Source organism: Thunnus maccoyii, chromosome 12 (genome assembly GCF_910596095.1).
Source record: "Thunnus maccoyii chromosome 12, fThuMac1.1, whole genome shotgun sequence".
Taxonomy (NCBI): domain Eukaryota; kingdom Metazoa; phylum Chordata; class Actinopteri; order Scombriformes; family Scombridae; genus Thunnus; species Thunnus maccoyii.
The window spans coordinates 19326460-19346649 of record NC_056544.1 but is presented as its reverse complement, the minus strand read 5'-3'; the positions used below and the strand labels follow the sequence as shown (position 1 = coordinate 19346649).

The following is a 20190-nucleotide window of genomic DNA, read 5'->3' as shown; positions in this document are numbered from 1 at the left end:
GTGACACTTCGCCCTCTGATGCCATCAGCGAAACAGTGCATCGATTGACATCTCGATGAAAATCAATCTACTTATTTCTTGTTGCATGGGGGATTTGGTTTTGTTATAATCCTTTGTTGTAATCTTGTATTCCAGGTTGCAATACATTAAGTTTTATTGTGAGCAATCAAAACACTCCTGGAATGCAGGGACAAGCTTTTCACCACAGACAGTTGCACACACTGCCAAACATCCACAACGTTTTACTCAGATATTTTCCACAACACAGAGCCTTGATATACTGTAGACTATTTGAAGTATTTTCATAATTTGCAACCTTTAAAAAAATCTTTATCAACCAGTTATGTCCTCAGTGTTTAGATCCTTTACTTAAGTAATCTTAATGATAAATCTTAATCTTAATGTATATTAAGTAAAAGCTGCATTCAAATATTTGTTTCAGTAAAAGTACAGATGGTTTAAAGTGAAGAACTCATTAAGTTGAATTTTATATATATTATTATTACTGATGCATTACAATCTATGCAGCATTCAAATGTTTAATGCTACTTTATATAATGCTGGATATATCAATCTACATTTTAAAAAATGCATTTTTGTATAAATGAAATGAAATGTAAGCTTTTTGTAAAATTTGCAAAGTAACTAGCAATTATAGCTGTCAGATCATTTAAGTGTGGTGAAAAGTACAATATTTTCCTCTGAAACATAGTGGAGTAGATGTATGTATAAAGTAGTGTAAAATAGAAATATTCAAGCAAAGTATGTCTTAAAATGTGTATTTTGTAAACATACTTAGTTACATTCTGCTATTGTAAACCATAAATGTGTTTGTAAAACCAACAGTAAAATCCTATCCAGTTTACTCATCACATTTTTCTATAACGTGTTTTTCAATTTTTATTTTCAATTTTGAGGATCACATGTGTCCCACTGTCCCCTACTGTTGAATTGGCACTAAGGAGAGTTCAATTGTTTCATGGTGATATTCTGGTTTAATATGTTATAGACAATTTTAAACACATTTTGAATATCAAATATCAGAATATGTTGCCTATTCGTGATTCAAATCTGTAAATTATCATTCATGTCGGTCAGAGGCTAAAATCTATCGCCTGGTTCCAGACCTCTGAATCGCTGCACACATTTCCAGCAATTCAAGTGAATTGAAATTAAATAATAATCCAGTCAGATTATCAGGCTGTAAAACCTTAAATGACAGTCATCTGCCTCTACAAGGTAAATTTCTGCAAAAATTCCCCTTGTGTATGTGGCTTTTGTCAATTTGTTTTTTTGTTTATCGAGCCATGCAGATCTCTGTGCATTGTGCCACGTATTCATTCATATAGCTGGTATTTCATATTTTTTGTATTAAATTCTATATTATCATTAAACCTCTCACAGGATGCCACACATGATTCAACATCTTATTCACAGACTGTTTGAGAGGGATGACGTGTTTGGCTTTGAGTTCCTGCTGGAGGACAGGAGGATGCTGCAGGGAGGAAAACATGATATTTAAATTTAATTAGAAACATGAAGTACTGCTTCATGTTATCAACAGTGGCAGTCATAAATGTTAGATAAACCAAGTAACAAGCAATCAGCAGCACTGTTGTACAACCTTGTCGGCTTGTAAAAACAAGAACAGAACTGAAATTGACACTTTCAATGAAAAGTATGTAATGGTTGCATCTGAGGAAACTGTTTTTCTGTAAGGGCAGACATTACATTACTGTACAAAAAGACTCATTAATGGAATAGTGACTTGGAATATTGTATGTTGGCTTCTTTAAGACCACTTTTGAGGGCACAAATAGAAGCGGAGAAGTGGAAAAGTCATTTTCCAAACGTTACTGGAAAATCACCACAATAACAGAGATAGATGCACTGCAAAAAATCTCCATCTTATTGTGCACTTTCAATCTGTAATTGAGTCCTAAAAACCTTTATTGGCTTAAAACAAGAGAAAAAAAATCTGAATTTTCCAGAAAGGAGTGTCTGTACCAATAGAAACAATAAAGAATAAGACTGGAAAATACACTAGAATCAAGAAAAATTTAACTTGATTTAGCAAAACACCAGAAATAAGGTGACTTGTACGAAAGCTAGTGAAATATTTCCATGCATTGTCAGAGTTTTCACTTGTTTTAAGACAATTAGGCTTTACCACTCACTTCAGAAAAGATATTTGAATTGTGTGATAAAAGCAGGTAAAAACAGTTGAATATTGCAACCGTTTACAGCCTGTTATGATGTTCATAAACTGTCCTCTAGGAGGCGCTAACGAATATCAACAGCAACAATACTTTCCAGTCTGTAAGCCTGTATTTTTTTAAATTCTCAAGGGCACTCTATGAATTCTCATCCAGGAGCTCTTTGAATTTTTCTTCACAAATTAGTGTACTTGAAGCTCTGAATAGTCTGTGTCCTGTATTTGAATTTATTCTTGTCTCATTATTCTCTCATGTGGAAATTTTGAGCTGTAGCCCACATGTATTTTGAGATTTACTCATTGCCTTGATGTTTTTCACAAATCTGAATTGAGTGTGTTTCAGAAGTCCACATATGAACAGAGTGCATTTTAAAAAACGCAAACCCCTTCCACAGTGTTAATGAGCAGCACACTGGCACACAAGTACGCGTGCACAAATCAAGATTAGCAATTGTTCACCTGTCAACGAGGAGGAAAATAATGGAATCGAACAAAACAATCACCAGTCACACCTTGATTTTCACTTGAATGAAAAGCCTATGCTTTGGATTGATTGCTCCTCTATCTTTAATACAGTACAGGACCAGCTTTGAGTGGGTGGTTTGGTAACGCATTCTGTTATCCCGCCCGCTGAGCTGAACTGTTGAGGCCAGCCTTTTTCACTGGCTTTTCTGTGCAAAGAAAACAGGAAGAAAAAAAAAAAGATAAACACAAATTCTGAAAGAGCTGAACGTGTGAAAAGTACAGAGGGACGTGCATTATCACGTGGCTACCTGGCACACACAGTGTTTTATCAGTTGATGTACACTTTGGTGTCACATAATATTTCTGTTTATGTCCCTGGCTGGTAATGAGAGGTCCATTCAGTTTCCTTCCCATTCACCAGATAAACTGTTTGACAAACCTGTCTCAGTTTTGATTGTCATAACCACAATTGTGCCCTGCTGCCAGCCAGGTCAGGCCCAATAAATGTCATACATATTTCATGCAGCATCACACTTATCTGACAAAGGGATTTTTTTTATCTTTTTTTTTTTTTTTTTTTGGATTGAAATCACGCCTCATATTTCATTAGACAATCGAAAAAGCCTCCGGTCTGTGGTCAGATGGGCTTCATGTTTTATTCATGTCCTCTGAACATCTGCTTGTCCGGATGTCAAAAATCATCAGGCTCCCCCAGGACTCCTGCCTGACTGGTTGTAAATGAACTCCAAAGTCGAAACTCAAAACAACCTGTCAGAGCTTCCCACCACCAGAGGAATCTTTAAATACGGCGGCGGAGGTGAGCTGAGTAACTAAGATCTTGTGCTGGGAAAGAGCGATGAAAGTCAACTATGGACACATGAAAAAATCAAAACATGTGCACTCGGATTCAGTTGGTGTGATACTGTGAAAAGCTTCTAATAGTTCTGTCTTCTTCCCACAGATTTTGGTGGATTTTGACACTGCTGTTCACTCTGGCTCCTGGTCGACAAGTCTCCCTGAGTCACTGGAGGCTTGTGCCAATTGGAGGGAAAGAGCCTGACCACTAACAAGTGCTCACTGACTCATAGCTGCCACAGTGTGTCCCACTGTGTTTGTGTATGTGTGCATGTGTGTCTTTATATACTACTCTATTATATACTCATTCTATTTCTCACTTTGCACCCTTCCCACAGAAAACATGTTCTTTTATAAATGATCATGTATTTTAGCTCACATGGCGTGCCCTCACAAACTACTGTTATAACAGAGATGCATGAATTAAGCAAAATAAAACACACTACCGATAAAAAGGAAGAGTATTTTAAGGGGGTATTATGAGAGGAAGGTTATTCTGAACTTCCAGCCTCAATTATTGGCATCCATTGTTGCAAGACTAATTACAATCATCCATAAAATGTAGCAAAATTGGACTTTGACTGCACTATCTAAGTATCCATGAAGGTCCCTGTTAGTTTTTGATGCCCTTTAAAGCCTCCGAAAGCCAAATTTAAAGATCCCCTCAAGACTTGTTTGAAGACATATAAAAATATCCTGCTTTGACTATCAATTTGTGTCTGGTATATTTTTTCCACAAAAAAAAAAGTTCAATTACTTCCTTTAAAAGCCTTTAAATGACATTCTACCCTTCCCCCTCATTAAAAAATCCAGAATCTCTGAATATGCAAATATTTTTCGTTTCTAAATATTTACTCCTACTTCACTGAAAAGTCAATTTATCAGTGTTTGTGCACTGGAGACTTCAAACTTCCACATCACACTAAGTAAGTTGTAAGTTGCATACTGGAGCACGATTGGCCCCAAAATGTTTGTGATGTCATAAATCCTGTTCCTAGGTACACACCTCAAACTGAGATTTAAGGTGAGCTCAGAGAAACTTTTTCCCTTCGGCAGATGAATGTGAAAACTCTGCACATACATCACTCTGCTCAGTGAAACCCAAACACCACAATGAAAGAACAAGAATAAACACACATTTTTGACTGGAGAGGAACTTTAAAGATTGGAAGAAGACATTCTTAGTTATTATTTATCAAGAGTTTAACACTCAGAAGCCCAGATAATCTGGTTCATCAGGATTGTGCAGGTGTGTGTTGATCAGATTTGATTGACAGTGGACTGACAGCATCAGCAAACAAACCACCAACTGTCATCAGCTTTTGATTCAAGTAACCGCTGAATCCTGATTGGTGCGTGGAATTACGTGACATCACTAAATGAGCCCCGTCCGCTTCAGACCAGTGAAGAAATCTCTCTCCATATGAAATAACCAAAAACTGTTTTTCATGTAAGACCACACCGCTCAGAAGAAGCTGATTGAGAAACAGGTTTTCAAGACCTTTTCTGTTCTTTCTGTTTCTGAATATCCTTTAGTTTTATATTCATTACTTGGGCGTAACAGCTTGCAACACTGAAAATATGAGACACGGTGTGGTGTAATTTCTCTGGTGGCCTTCAATGACAGATTTCAGCTGGGATCAAATTAATTGCATCTTTCTAAAGGTTCAACAGAGATTTTGCTCTCTTCAAGCTAAAACACATTGACATTTTATAAGTTAACTATGCTGTCCACTTGATGCTCAAAAGAAATAACCTTTAATATGAAACCTGCATTAACTGACTTTTTTATGGCCACCTGGGGGCAGCGGATACAAGCTGTAAACACAACACAGAAACATCCTTTTAAAGGGAAACTTCAGTATTTTTCAACCTGGACTCTATTTTCCTATCATTTTGTGTCTAAGTGGGGTCCGTTCACTAATGCTGTCAGACACTTATAATAACAATCTGAGCCTGTCAGTGGCAAAAACAAGCAATTTTAGTGGACGTACATTGATGGGGTGCAATTGTCCCAAAGGATTACATTGCAGAACCTTTTTGCGGCTGCCAGCTGCAGTGCTCTCGCTCAATACTGGACCAATTTCAAAAACTGTTGTCCCCATTAGTCACTTAGACACAAAATGATGGGAAAATAGGGTCCAGGTTGAAAAATACTGAAGTTTCCCTTTAAGTTGATATTGCGCTGAACATGTTAGCAGACAGGAGCTCACACATCCAAAAGATACATAGCAACATTAGCATTCATTTGGAGTCATGTTTCTGGCCACCTGACAAACGACGTCCTGTATTCTCTCTCTTTTTGGGACTTTTATCTCCTCTAACTCCTGAGAGAAATATCTGGCTTTTTAGCTGTGAAATGCTCCACAGTATTTGCTAACTAGTCTCCCAGTTGGTGCTGAGTAGGTGGTTTTATAGAGTTTTTTTTAAAATTTGAAAACAGCTGCCTGCTGTTTTGTGGCTGGAAATAAAGCAGATGAGAGGGAATGAACAGTAAAGCTGTGGGCCTGTTAACCAAAACAATGAGCTGAAAGACACTAAAACAGTCCATTATGCATGATCATGTGATCAATTGTTAACATAAAAGCATTTATTAGAGCAGCTTTAAAGGTCACATCTCAATGTTATATGATATTATTCAACACATCAATGCTTCAACAATGAGATATACAAGAGGTTCATGGGAAATCACTCCTAATCCATTTGTATATGCTTGCTACAGTTGAAAGTGGCTCACCGTCTCTGTTTTAGTAGAGAAAATATGTCCAAAATGTATCACAATTCTGATGTTAGCAGTCACCAACAACAATGGAACTGATGATTTGATAATGCATCTCTTTAAATGATATCTGGACCTCAATATCTGAACATTTCTCATATCAAAACAATAGACCAAAATCCAATTATGCCATAATTTCAAGAGAACATAGCTCTACTTCATATCAGTCAAATGCTAAGCCATTTGCTTCATTGTCATTCATTGGCTTCATTGTTAGCTTGGTGATTAAAAGCTGCCTGCTCTGCTCTAAATGGACAAAGGAGGTCAAGATGTTTCTTCAAACTAAGAATCTTTAAATGTAATCTGGTTTCCTTTCATCGACATATATAGAGAATCTATCCTTTCCAGCAACTTGATTGCTAAAGCCAATCTAAAGCAGACACTTCCACCTTTTTCTGTTCTACAAGGTGCCAAAAACATATTCACATTTGCTTCTTTTTTTATTGGGATTGCTTCAGTTTTCTTTCCCTTGATCCTTGAATCCCTTGAATCCCCTGAATCCCCTCTTTGCAAGGGTTGACACTCAGACATGTGATAGACAACGGTATAACCGAAAGTTGTGTAATCTCGACTGACATCTGTGGCAGGTGTGACATCAAGTATCAATGTAAGCGCTTAACTCTGCTCTTTGTCCATTTGTCTACACAAACTCTTTTGCATAAGAGGGACCTTATGCATAAGTCAGAATAAAAGTCACACAATATTCTCCTACATCTGTGTATATAGGACATAACTGACCCACTGCAATATGATGTGCTTGTTATGTCATTGACATGTATGGCTGTATGTTACACTTATACTCTAAAGACTATGCAATTGTGTTTTTTCTCTCTTTCTTGTTATTTATATTGTTAAATGGGATAAATGTATAAATAAAGTGATGGCAGCACAGGAAACCTTTGATTTTAGTGCGTCTTACTTGAAGTGAAAACTGCATTTCAGTTCAATACCATATTTCTTCTTTAACAAAAAGAATAAGTAATAAAGATCATTGTTTGATTTTAACTTTTACCCACCAATTTTAATTAAACTATATCTTTTTAAAGAGGGTCAATAGTTCTGTTTGGCACTTTTAGAGATCATTATTCAACAAACACACATCTAGAGTCTCATCCCAGCTGCAATCAAACCTTCCCTCTGAACAAACAAATGGGGCTTTCTGTCTTTTTACTCCCTGTTCATTTATCTCTTCACCTTTCAGTGAGGTGCCATCGACACAGAGTGACAGCCTCTGCATTCATGAGAACATCATCATCTGCCCTCCTCACCAACAATTAGCCCTTCATCACTCAAACTTAACAAAAGCAAGTGTGCTAAAGTTTTGTCAAGACAAGACATGCTTTTAAAATCTTAGCAATCAATATGGACTGTTTGGATTGTTTTATGAATCAGTTAAAACTCATTTGTAAATTTCCAGGAAAATTAAAACATATGCGTAATATCTCTTCAGATACTCAACAATTTGAGATTTTTTGATACAACTGCTAATTGTGAATTCCAGTTAGTCATTAATTAAGTGATCTCATCCCATTCTCCCTCTAAATGGCCAAGCATTCAGTCATTTCATCAGTATATTTGTATGAAGTCATCTCTCACTGCCAGCTCCTAGTGACTCCCTCCTTCCTTTCAGTGGCTCTATAGATTTCTTTCAAATGATAAATTGGACCAGGGGAGCTGCTGAGGTGTGACCAGGTGCCAAAGGAGTATAGCTTTTGGTCTTTAATGGTCCTAATTAGGCTTAAGACCTTTAGAGCTATTTGAATAAGTGCTAAAAGCATGTTGTGACATTCTTGTGGGTTGTTACATCACAATAATCAATAGGAAAACGAATACATACTCTGTTAAAACCCTGCTGAAGTGATCTAACATATCTATCTTCCTGACTTCACAAACAAATCCATTAAAAGAAGGGAAGGTGTCATTAAGATGTGAAAGTAGTTGCCCGTATTATTTGTGCCATTTTAGTCACGTTTCAAAGCTGCATCTCCCTTTTGTTTTTCACTTTCTCTCTTTTGATTGAAGAAATGCACCGATTCTGTCCCATCCATCACCTCCACCCCTCCCCTCACTCTCCAAACACAGAAACGGGTAACATTTAATTTCTAGCCCATTCTCTCCTGTGGCACCGTTGTGGGCGGAAACTTGTAGCTGACTTTGTGCTGCATAAACATATAACGTAGACTGTGTTGTTTTTCATCTCATGAAGTCTTTTGTTGTTGTTTTTCTTGCGGTGAGAAAGTGGAGATGAACCAGTTGGACGGATACTACAGCGCGTAAAAGTTGTGGATGGTTACTTTTGCGCATAAACATTTAAGGGACTATTTTATCTCCAAAAGTTGCAGTATCATACAGGATCGGGTCAAATTCTTCCCTCGGCAGAGATATCGCTCACAAGCAGGCTGGAAGACCATCCACTCCGGAGAACACAGCGAATCCGCAGAGCGCAGATGATCGCAACTGGTGTTTGTGGCGTCGCGCTGGTGCTGGTGTTGGTGGTTCTGATCCCGGTCGTGGTGAACTCCGCCGGGACTCCTGCCCGCTATGAGATGCTCGGATCCTGCCAAATGGTGTGCGACTCCCACGGGACCGCAGCCACGGCCGCGGCCAAGACGACCAACCCGATCAAAGACAACCGTCTGGTTCAGTCGCTTCCGACGTTCATCCAAGGTCCTCAAGGAGAGCCGGGACGCGTGGGGAGGATGGGTCCGAGGGGCCCGGTCGGCGAGCCCGGGCCACCTGGACCTGCTGGTCCGCCCGGAGAGAGAGGGGTACCTGGTCCTCCGGGTCCACCCGGAGCACCCGGAATGAATGGGCCCACCGGTGCCATCAGTGCAGCCACCTACAACACTATCCCAAAGATTGCATTTTATGCAGGACTTAAGAAGCAACATGAGGGATATGAAGTGCTGAAATTCGACGACGTGGTCACAAATCTCGGCAACCACTATGACCCCTCAACAGGGAAATTCACCTGCTCAATACCAGGGATTTACTTCTTTGTTTACCACGTGCTGATGCGAGGAGGGGATGGAACCAGCATGTGGGCCGACCTCTGCAAAAACAACCAGGTAGGATACTTCATGAAATAGTATAAATGTTTTATTTTTCCCGCTTTACTCTTTGTATAAAATGCACAATGAAATACTCGTTAGATCAAGGTTATAAACGTAATTTGACGAACAAAGTTTACTTCATACATTTTTACGCACAGCTTTTACGCACGAGTGCACCTAGAAAGACGTTCAAAGATTACATTTCCGGACATTTAAACACAGAGACTGCTTACACTTAAGTGTTTTGAGTGTTGTTTTAAGGTTGACATGAAAACGACAGATGTGTCATGAGTGAGATGACCTCACGTGACGGAGCTGTCCGCGGTTCTGATTTCAGCAAGCAAGTAAAAAACCAAGTTTTATCACCAGAAATTTCATATTTGTCTTCCAGGTGAGAGCCAGCGCCATCGCCCAAGACGCCGACCAGAACTACGACTACGCCAGCAACAGTGTTGTTTTACATCTCGAGCCCGGAGACGAGATTTACATCAAGTTGGACGGCGGAAAGGCGCACGGGGGCAACAACAACAAGTACAGCACCTTCTCTGGCTTCATGTTGTACGCTGATTGAAACAAGGGAAAGATCTGCTCTGCATATACTTTGCTTCACTGCTCATGCTCGGTTCAGTGTCAGTTGGATTATTAGAGACAGCGCTCACCATTTCCCACATTGCAAACGAATCAAGAAAGATGTTGAAGAAGTCATGCGTAAAAAGAAAAGAACTGTAAAGTGTAATTACAGAATAACAATAATGAATTTTAGTGTGTACAGCGTTGAATTGTACCCTTGTCGGTTTGATTAGTGTCGCTATGGCACCCTGACTGAACTGTTTAGCATTACAAATTAAGTTTGCTGATGTGTCAAACATACTGTAGCTGCTGTTGTAACACATACTGAGTGTAGATTCATTGTATTGACCTGTAGCACTCAATTATAGAAGTTAAAGTTATATGCACATATTCACCACTCTGTTTACAGTGTTGTTGATCCATATTGGCGCTTTAATTTTCAACAAAATATTTGGTGGCTGTTGCATTTTGAGTGAAAACGTTAAAAGATGTAGTGATGCATGATTATAAAAACTGACATTTTAACTCTGCGCAGCATAAAAAAAACACTTAAAAGAAAAACAAATCTGTAAAATGTGTTGACGCACTGTCACAATATGATCACTGTAACTCATTCTTCTTGTCTGTCTCAATATGACAGCTGGTTGGAGCGACAGGGTAGTCTGGTGGTTAGTCACCATCATAAAACTGGACAGTCACACTGACAGCAACGTTCCCTCGAACTGGACGACACACATCGATCGGCCTGCTGTTTGTTGAGCCCCTCTAGATATGATTGTCAGCTAGAATGTAAAATATGATGTTAAATTAAATCCTCTGGCTTTACTTTCTAATCCTCTCGGAAGATTAATCAAAAGTTACAGTTTTTCACGGTGCACAGTCAGCTGTGGCGATCACGCCATTGATCATGGTGTGAAGTCACCCTGTGAAGCCACCTGTTCCCAGATGAGAGGAGAATGTGTCCTTCATCTGGGCCTCCCAGAAACCCACTGAGGGGCAACAGGACAACTCATCTAACACAGCCGCATTGTGTCGAGAGCAGAGCGGCATACTGATTACCAACACACTCATTATTTTCCTTCAATGAAACGTGTTTGCAGGGCTGTCACTTACAAATATAAAGAAAGCAGCTACTACATTGACATTAAAAAATCAATTAGCACCACTGTAGACAACACCTCCAGGGAGAAGAAAAATATTTGTCTTCGATTGTATTCATATTTCTGTAGACAAACAAAAGCATTTTTTTTGTGGACCAAAACAAGACTGCTAATGAGAGGCACTGTGATCCTGCAAGGCTACTTTATATAATTTGCTTACAAAGTGAATAATGTATAATCACAGATATAAAATCATGTTTGAACTTTGTTCAAGTCGGTCCCTATAAATATTTTTGGTTAAATGAAATGACGGCCTATAATTATTTTCCATTTAAAGTAGATGAAGTTAAAAACATTTTGCTTGACTGAAAATAATTAAGAATAAACAAATTAAGTACAAACCCAATAAGCTCGTTGGTTTAAGGGTCCAAAAAGCACATTTATGAATCTGTTTGGACTGGTGATTATTGCAAGAATCTCAAAGTGTTCATTGTGGGTTGTTCAGTCTTCGTGTGAAGATAAAGTTATGGCTACATCAAAAACGCCTGCCTTGGGTCTCTTTTCTGCCTCATTTGAAGGTCAGCCAGTGTTTTGGGTTGTCGATGAGGATCTTATCCACCTGGTGCTGCGAGATGCCCCTCGTCAGCATCTTCGGCACGATGTTCTTCAGGATGTGAGAGTAGCCGTGACCGCCGTACTTGGTCAGACGGTTCTTGGTGTGGATGTCGTGTGCGATCACTATCTTGTCCTCATAGCCTTCCTTTACCAGGAACGCCAAGCTGAACGTGAACAGAGAAACTTGTGAGACACGAGGGGCCTTTAAACATAACACAACTGACAATTTTAGCTAAAGAACATACTGTAATGCCTCTGCCAGATGTTAAACCTTTTATATGTGGGCATACACATCTAATGTATATGTATAAAACATAAAAAGAGATTCTCTCAAAGAAAAGGAAATCTTACTTAAATGTGAACACAGAGGTCACATTTAAGTGTCAAGTGTGGACACATCAACATGGTTACAGTTGACGAGTTTAAACAAGAGCAGTGTTACTCACGCCTTCACTCTCTGGCTGTCGTTGGGCATGTCCACGTTCAGGTCATAGGGATAGTTCAGCATCTCGGTTCCAAACAGATCATACTCCAGGTAACACCCCATCTTAGCAAACTCAAGCAGTTCACCATTATTAAATATAGTCCTGCAGGTAGACGACACACAGGTGATAAAGTCGAGGTGCTACGTGTGGCATTTCGAGGAGGTCATCCAATTTTATCTTTATATGGGTTAATGCTTAAAATGAAATGCATTTGATGTATTTTAACTTTCCAAAGAATAGCCCCCACCAAAGTTTGTTGTGAAAATCACATCCAAGAAATTTTGGGATGAACTCAGTTATTCTACGCCATCTCTCTTTAGACCTTCACAGTCAAAGTTGAGAGATGAAGGTAAGAAGAGCATGATGAAGTAGAAAAAATGTGTACCGTATTGCCAGCATGACTACTTTACATGCTTACATCTTCAACGTGAGATCAATGAATAATAATTCCACTGCATGACAGAAATAGTGGAGCTTATGGGAAATGTGGTCTTAATTTTGAAAAGTTGACGTATAAAAAGCTTACATATTTCATATATTACTATTAAAATGGTATTATAAAGGTCAGCTACTACACTTTCAGTGAAATCTGAGCATCCCTTCAATTCCCAAACTCAGCCCGCTGTATTCAGGCACTTCTCACCTATCCAGGTGAGACATGACAGTTTTGCCGATGTCACCGCCGGCCTCCTGGAGAATCCGGATGACTTCAGCCGGAGCGGCAGGATTCCTGCCGGGATGGATGATAACCGGGCAGCCGAGCTGGGCCTGAGCGTGAGCCGTGGCCTTCAGCACCTTCTTCTCGCTCTCTGTAATCGGCCAGCTGGTGCCGATCTCTCCGATCACGCCACAGCGGATGTCTGTTCCGTCGGCGCCGTGAAGCACCTCGCTGATGATGATGTCAGTGAGCTGACGGGCAGGAAAATGAGAAGTTAGTCAAAGCAGAACGACATCACTCCTGCTGCAGCCTAATCTGCATATTAGATCATTAAGGTGACACTTTTCTGATTATGTGCTGTGCTTCTTTAACAGAATTGATGCACATGAACGGCACATGTTCAGTTTGAATGACAATATTGAATTATAAATATGAAGATTATGTGCATATTGTCAGTGGGTCACTACTCAAAGACAAGACGAGTAGCTAGAAACATGTTCAAATCAATCAAAAGATACAGAAGAAACACAGAATGTGTTGAGAGAATGGGTGATGGCTCAAACTCAACTCAACTTAACACAACTGATGCAGGATGTTCACACAGACACACACACAGAAATTTCCACAATTTAGATCAAATTGTTTAAAATTTCGTAAAAAAAGAAATGCGTCAAATACTGCTAGACTCACACCTTCTCCACACTCATTTTCTTGGTGGCTTCTGTGTGGGTGCAGTCCACATAGTACCCTGCTCCAGCGATGATGTGGACCCCGGTGTCCTTGGCCAGCTGCCTGAGGGTGGGCAGGTCCCGGTCGATGCCCGTGGTGGTGTTCTCCACTATCGTGCCCCCTCCGGCCTTCCTGTAGGCCAGCAGTTCGTCCCGCACGGCGCTGGTCTCCTGCAGCAGCAGCAAGTTCTCATGGCAGCTGTAGGGGTTTTGTCTCAGCCAGTACATGTGCTGCATGTGGAACGGGTTCTCTGCCACCGCTTCGTCACCCGGAGGAGGAGGGAAGTAGCAGCACTCGAAGCTCATCGTCAGGTGCTCGTGGGTCATGGTGCGGCCCAGCTGGTCTGGATCCACCAGACCCAGGACAGTCTGGACCTTCCCGCTCAGCTTTGACATGATGGGTGTTCAGGGTTTCCAACAGCCTGCAAGGACACAAAGTATTGATTTATTGAGAGATGAGAGAAAAGTAAGAGCAGGTAAACTTTTTGCATGTTGGTGCAACTTTTTCTGCAGAATAGATTGGAGGAAGGGAAGGAGGGATCCTGACAAGTCATTAACTAGGTTGACCAGACAGTGCATGCAGGGGAGGGACCTTTGGACTAACAATAGTGCCAGACTGAATGTAGGTGAGGGATCTCAAAGTTCTGTTGCAAGCAGGTGGATGTTTGATCCTCGGTCAGGACACAAGACTGGGGATTGTCTTTACTGATGTGTGTGTGTGTGTGATTCTATGGAAACAAATAAAAGAAGAAAACAATATGGAAATCAGCTTACTGATTAGTAATGACTGGCAATTTATCCAAATGACAACAAATATAACAGATATGGAGATGACATTGATATAACCAAAATGGTATCAGATAAACATTTAAATAAATATGAGTTACATTCATTGACTCTCTTTCTAGTTACTTTCTTTACTTTCCAAAGAACTCCGAGTATTTTCTGCTGCAGCATGGTGGTCGTCCAATAAGTGTTTTGTGCAAGGGCAACGTGGAAATCGATTAAATCAAGCGAAAACAGCGTGCAATAAACTCAGAGCTGCAGCACAATGTAGACGGATACTAAAGTTTCAAGACTTTAAATCCTGAAATTTGTGGAAACTGTTGAAACACGTTGCTGACCTTGTTTCTGCTTTAAACCGGGTCTGCTTCCACCACCAGCCGAGTATACACAGCCGGTCCGCTGTGAGATTAGCACAGCGTCACGTCGCGGGAATTGAGAACCATCGCGATAGATTACGAGACTTCAGTACTTGCAAATCAATTACATTTACAGCGAGGAACTAGTTTATTACATTATTATAAAAATAAAATGGTTATTTCTTAATATACAGTATGTTTGGGGATTCTTTACTTATTTTTGTTCTTTTAATTTACATAATATTTACAGCTAAAAGATTATAAATATAGATTGATAAATAAATGAAAGTAATAAATAGACTTCACTCATAAAGGCTATAAGCTGTAACTAATGGCTATACTATTGTTTAATAAATAATTTGCTAATGCTAATCATTAATAAGCCATAAGAACAACTTTCGGGTTGCCAAGCTGTGAAAAATTTCTCTGGCTGTTGAGTTATTAATAGTCAAGGTGTTAATGAGGTCATAAGTGAGTTTCTCACTTTCTAATGAGCTGACAGCAAAAGTCATTATAATTCTTAAGTCATTAATGAAGGGTTGTTACAATAACATATCAAGTCTGCAGTTGCACATTTTGATAAGTCAAACAAATATTTTTAATTTTTTGAGAAAAGTTGGGGTTTTTCTGATGAAATATCATGCTGGATGCCACAACCTGTATACATATTTTCATTAATGACCTTTAACTGGTCTATATAGCAGTGATACTGATTTATTAACCCTTAATAGAACCATCTGTGGTACCAAACAGGGTAACTTGAAACCACAAATAATGATTCAGTAGATTTACTCACATAACAGTCATACTGACTATGAGCACAAATCAAGTTTTATTATAGAAATTACAAATAAGTTTTGTAACATCACATTATAAACTATAATATAATATCACTGTTACTGTATTTGGCTAATATCCTGGTTTTGGTCATTTGAGCAGAACATGTGAAGATGATGCAGAGTTTGAGAGACAGACTGTGACTCTTTCTGTGATCTAAACTCAGCAGATGGTCTCCACAGCAGCATTTGGTCTGCTGTTGCAGGGATTGCCCTGTGAACAGTCACCATTGCACTGACCATGCTGGCAAATGACTGAGCAAATGACCATCCATGTACTGCAGGGCCTTCGCCATCCGTTTGTCAACCAGCTCACCAGTCTGTGGATTGGAACAGAGCAACAGCCAGCAAACATATGGGACTTTTGTGCTTCATTTGGATTAACCTGCTGGGTAGCTTTAGGGCAAAAAAAAGAACAGAGGATCCTGTGTTTCAAACTGTAATGGAGATGATTATCCATGTTTTTATATCATCTGGTTGAGATTTCTTTTCATCTTTTCGTTATTTATGAGTGGTCCAGAAGCTTTAGGCTATGTCCTCTAGTCTAAAAAGTCTCTGATCCTTTTTTTTTTTTTTTTACACTTGGCTTTCCATTAAATTCAGAATCCAATTCAAGGTTCTTGTGATCACTTTTAAGGCTCTGTTCTACTGTATCAGGGTTTGTTGGCTGTTCCTTGCTCCAGCCTTAAAACTAAAAGGAGACTGCAAAGCTTTGGCTCTTGAACTGTGAACACTGTGGAGACACCTTTACTTAAAAGCAGCTCAAAACCCACCAGTTTAGACTTGCCTTTGTTTAATTTTATATATTTTTGTCTTGTTTTTATGCGCTTTCAATGTAAGTGATAGGGGCCAAAATCCACAGTGTGTCCACACACTCATTTTATGCAAAAATGCATTTAAAAACTTATCTGAGGCTCTTATATGAGGCTTCAGTAGTCTGCGAGTTTCCCTGTTGAGCTGCCGTTATTTTGGTTCTGTTTGCCGTCTGACTCTGTGTCCCTAGCTGCCATTCTCCACCAGTCCTCCAGAGGCCCTCAGACTTTTTTCCCTGTTTGTTATACTGGACTGACTGGGAGAAGGCCCTTGTAAAGGACACTGAAGTTTGCTTTCACACTAATAGTGAAATGCGACTAGAGGTTTAACATTTGTTTTTGTAGACTGATTTGCATTCACTGCTTCATCATTAAATTGTAAATAAGAGAATTTGCAGGTTATAGCACACCTGTGCATTTAAGTTATATTCATGTATATTCTTAGATGGGTTTAGGTATGTTGGTTAATTACGAAAATGATTGTGTTTTCTGGGTTTTCCCTCTTGTGTCTGTTCTGCCTTTCCCTCCACACTTTCCCTCCACACCTCCCCAGCACACCTGTTCAGTGTTAAGTCTCGTTAGCCTTGCCCTGTTTGTTGCCTGCCACACCCTCGTTGTCTTCATTGTTAACCAACCCTTGTGTTCCCCTCCTTTTCCAGTGCCTGCCGCCCTCCATCTGTGTCTTGTTCTATGATTAGTTCCTTGCGTATTTATACCGGTCTGTTCTTTGAGTTCTTTGTCAGTTCGTGATCAGTGTATCCTGGTGTTTGCAGTTGTTTTCGTTCCTTGCATTTCAAGTCCGCTTGTTCTCTTGCCTTCGTCTGCTTACAACCTGAATCTGGTAATAAATAGTTATTATTTCTTCAGTTTCTGTTGCCTGCCTGTTGCTTCTGCACTTGGGTCCATCTGCCTGCATAACCATGACAGCTGTGGAAGGACACGAACAAATACTGGGACTTTGGCACTAAAAAGACTGTAATGTTTAAAGATATCCGCTTGATTCGACTAAATTGGATGCCAGAAGTTTCATATTAGCTTCAGATAATCTATTAAATACATTTTTGTGCAGAGGGAAGACTGTGGATTTTTGGCCCCCATCACTTAAATTGTAAGTGCATCATGAAGGGATCTTCTAATAGTCAGTATGAACAGGAGGAATGATTATGGTAACAACAACAAAAAAACCTGTTTCAGTGTTCATTTGGGCATCTGACTGTTTTAAGATAGATGTGAAAAATTGTGAAGCAGATTTACTGTGCGTCTGTGCAGTTCATAGTAATTTTATTAAACAAAAATTTAAGAATGTGCTGTAAGCAGAATACAAAATGAAGCTACAATTAGCGCTCCTCCACAAAACAAGGCCTCGAGATTAGATGAAACAAAGGTCAACCACAGTTCACAAAAGTGAATGTAAAACACCACTAATACTACAGTAATACAACTTGCCAACACTACAGATAATAAGATCAAAGTAATTCATTCAGCTACTGCCATAGCACAAATAGAAGAAATGTTAAAAAGAATATACAAGGCAACAGGGATGGTGCAAAATAAGGACCATGTCTAAATTTTTCTTTTTTTTTTGGTAAATGAGTTTTTGGAGTGCTGTTACTCATCTGCCTAATATACCATCCCACTGCAGGGTTCCTCATTACTGACAAAAGAAGATCGTCACTCCCATTCATCTGCATGGCTGACATGTTTCAGACAGACCTGACCACAGGGAATTTTCCAGCAGGGGGAATGACTAAAACCATCCTCTCACATGTAGACAGGCCTCCTGAGACACAGGTCAAACATTAACCAGAATTTGAGTGTGATGCAGATCTTTTAAGGCCTCTGAATTGATAGGTAGATGTAATAAAAGCAAAGCCTATATGCCTTAATCTCACAGTAAAACAGTTTTTAAACACTGAATTTTCTTTGTTGTTCTCTGCATTTATATTTAGCTATGTAGCATTTCCTTGTAATTTACATCTCCATCAAACCAGACAATAAAGACAAAGAGTGGGGGTATGTCTCTGACTGCAAGAGGCCCATCAGGATTTGCTAGGCCTGGCTCCTGGCTGCAAGTGGAGGAGGAAGTCTGTGAAGTGTTGTGGTCTGGTGCCCTCTGCAGATAGAGAGGAGGCACGCATTTGCCCTTAAAGAAAGAAAAATGCTCATAGTTCTCTTGCCTGAGGGGAGACATGGTTTTGTGTTTAAGCTTTCATCCAATTTAAACAGCATGAATGACAATAAGAGTCAGTGGTTTCAGTGATGTTCTGTTTGTTGTTTCTGGTCTTAATAATTTTCACGCTGGTTAGGGCGCTTTGAGCCTCAGGGATTGTTAAATCAATAGGCATGTTTGTTTCAAGAAATAAGATAATGAATTATGACAACAATGAAACCGTGATGAATTGCAAACCTCGCCCTGGACAACTATAGTGTTTGATCAGAGGCACGTGTTTACAGAGATGATACAAAGGCAGGAAAAATGTGATTAACATTACACTTTAACCCAGGGCAGCATTTAGAGCAACTATACTGTAACGTCTTCCTTGTAGTTCTCCTTGTGAACTACCTTGGGGGGGAAAATCATAACAATGTTAATGACAAAGAACCAACAAACACTAAAGTTAAAAAAAAAATGTTTCAGCCATTTCTACTGACAGTTATATAAAATTACATAGTGAGTCAGTTAAAAATTAGAAAAAAAAACAACTCAATATGATATTATAAAAGCAGCAGATATCAAATACCCGCTACAATGATGGGGCAAAAAAAATTTCAGTTTCAGGCCAAAATTGTGTGTACACCTGAAAATCATACTCATATGTGACTGTTGAACATCTCATGCCAAAACTGTGGGCATTAATATAAAGGCTCCACTCTTCTGGGAAGCTTTTCCACAAGATTTTGGCTGCAGGGATTCGCTCCCATTCAGCCATTAGAAAACCTACTATCTCCTAGAAATTACATTTATATATCACTAGAGGACATTAGTGAGGTCGTCCACTGATGTTGGCCAATAAGATCTCGCTCAGTCTTTGTTCCTGTTAATCCCAAAGGTGGTAGATGAGGTTGAAGTCAAGGCTCTGTGCAGGCTGGTGAAATTCAACACATTCGTGACTTCATCAGTCTGTCTATTTTCAAGACGTTCATCAAAACTCACCTTTTTAGAATTGCTTTTAATGTGAGATGTATGTCCCGTGAGTATCTTGAAAAAGTGCTCTATAAATAAAGTGTATTATGATTAAGTTCTTCCTCACTAAACTGTATACTTTACTTTGTGCAGCAGCCACATACTTTGAAGCACACTGTTGTCTAAAATAAAATTGTTTGATGCATTAACATTTATTTTATGTAACTGAAAGTGTGGAGCCCAAACCGAAGTTGAAGAGCTTTTACTGCAAATCACTCCACATTGCTTTTTTTTTCATTGTAAGTGCTTTGACAGACTATAGTTGTTGCATACAGAGCCAGTCGAAGAAACAGCCTTTTGGTTAAGAGATGATCACAGAAAGAGACGTAATAATCTACACGAGTTGGAAGATAAACATAAGTCAGCTTGTTTACAGTTTTACTGCTTTTACGATATTTTTCAAATTGTTTAAGTCTTTAGATTTAACACCAGAGGCAAAATATAAAATGACAATTTCTTTTTTATTTCAAAATATATAATAATTTTCATTATTATGTTATTATTGCTATTTATATTGTTACTATTTGGAGTAGTAGTAATAGTATATACAGAAAGATTACAAGATTGATCAGTTGGATCCAATTAAAGGAAAAATTAAGCGAATGAACAGAGCTGAATTAATGACTCGATCAACAGAAAATTAATTGGCAACTTTTCTGATAATACTTGTTCAAAGCATTTTTCCAGTAGCTT

General features: G+C 39.2%; 2 protein-coding genes across 2 annotated transcripts; one reads left to right on the top strand and one right to left on the bottom strand.

The window, feature by feature from the left end:
* The first annotated feature begins 6134 nt into the window (after positions 1 to 6134).
* Positions 6135 to 11015, top strand: c1ql3b (complement component 1, q subcomponent-like 3b). Its single transcript, XM_042429540.1, has 2 exons — positions 6135 to 9382; positions 9759 to 11015. The coding sequence occupies exons 1-2, from the start codon at positions 8762 to 8764 to the stop codon at positions 9936 to 9938; spliced, it is 801 nt and encodes a 266-aa protein (XP_042285474.1). The 5' UTR covers positions 6135 to 8761; the 3' UTR covers positions 9939 to 11015.
* A 101-nt stretch (positions 11016 to 11116) lies between these two features.
* On the bottom strand, positions 11117 to 14750 carry pter (phosphotriesterase related). The gene is made up of 5 exons (XM_042429539.1): positions 14648 to 14750; positions 13488 to 13945; positions 12781 to 13046; positions 12099 to 12239; positions 11117 to 11816 (listed from the first exon to the last, which is right to left on the bottom strand). The coding sequence occupies exons 2-5, from the start codon at positions 13917 to 13919 to the stop codon at positions 11606 to 11608; spliced, it is 1050 nt and encodes a 349-aa protein (XP_042285473.1). The 5' UTR covers positions 13920 to 13945; positions 14648 to 14750; the 3' UTR covers positions 11117 to 11605.
* Between the last annotated feature and the right edge of the window lie 5440 nt (positions 14751 to 20190).

Coding starts and splice junctions, on each gene's coding strand:
- c1ql3b (XM_042429540.1), top strand. CDS start 8,762: ATGATCGCAACTGGTGTTTGTGGCGTCGCGCTGGTGCTGGTGTTGGTG. Junction 9,383..9,758: donor ACCTCTGCAAAAACAACCAG/GTAGGATACTTC, acceptor TTTGTCTTCCAG/GTGAGAGCCAGCGCCATCGC.
- pter (XM_042429539.1), bottom strand. CDS start 13,919: ATGTCAAAGCTGAGCGGGAAGGTCCAGACTGTCCTGGGTCTGGTGGAT. Junction 13,047..13,487: donor AGAAAATGAGTGTGGAGAAG/GTGTGAGTCTAG, acceptor CCTGCCCGTCAG/CTCACTGACATCATCATCAG. Junction 12,240..12,780: donor GTCATGTCTCACCTGGATAG/GTGAGAAGTGCC, acceptor GTCTACCTGCAG/GACTATATTTAATAATGGTG.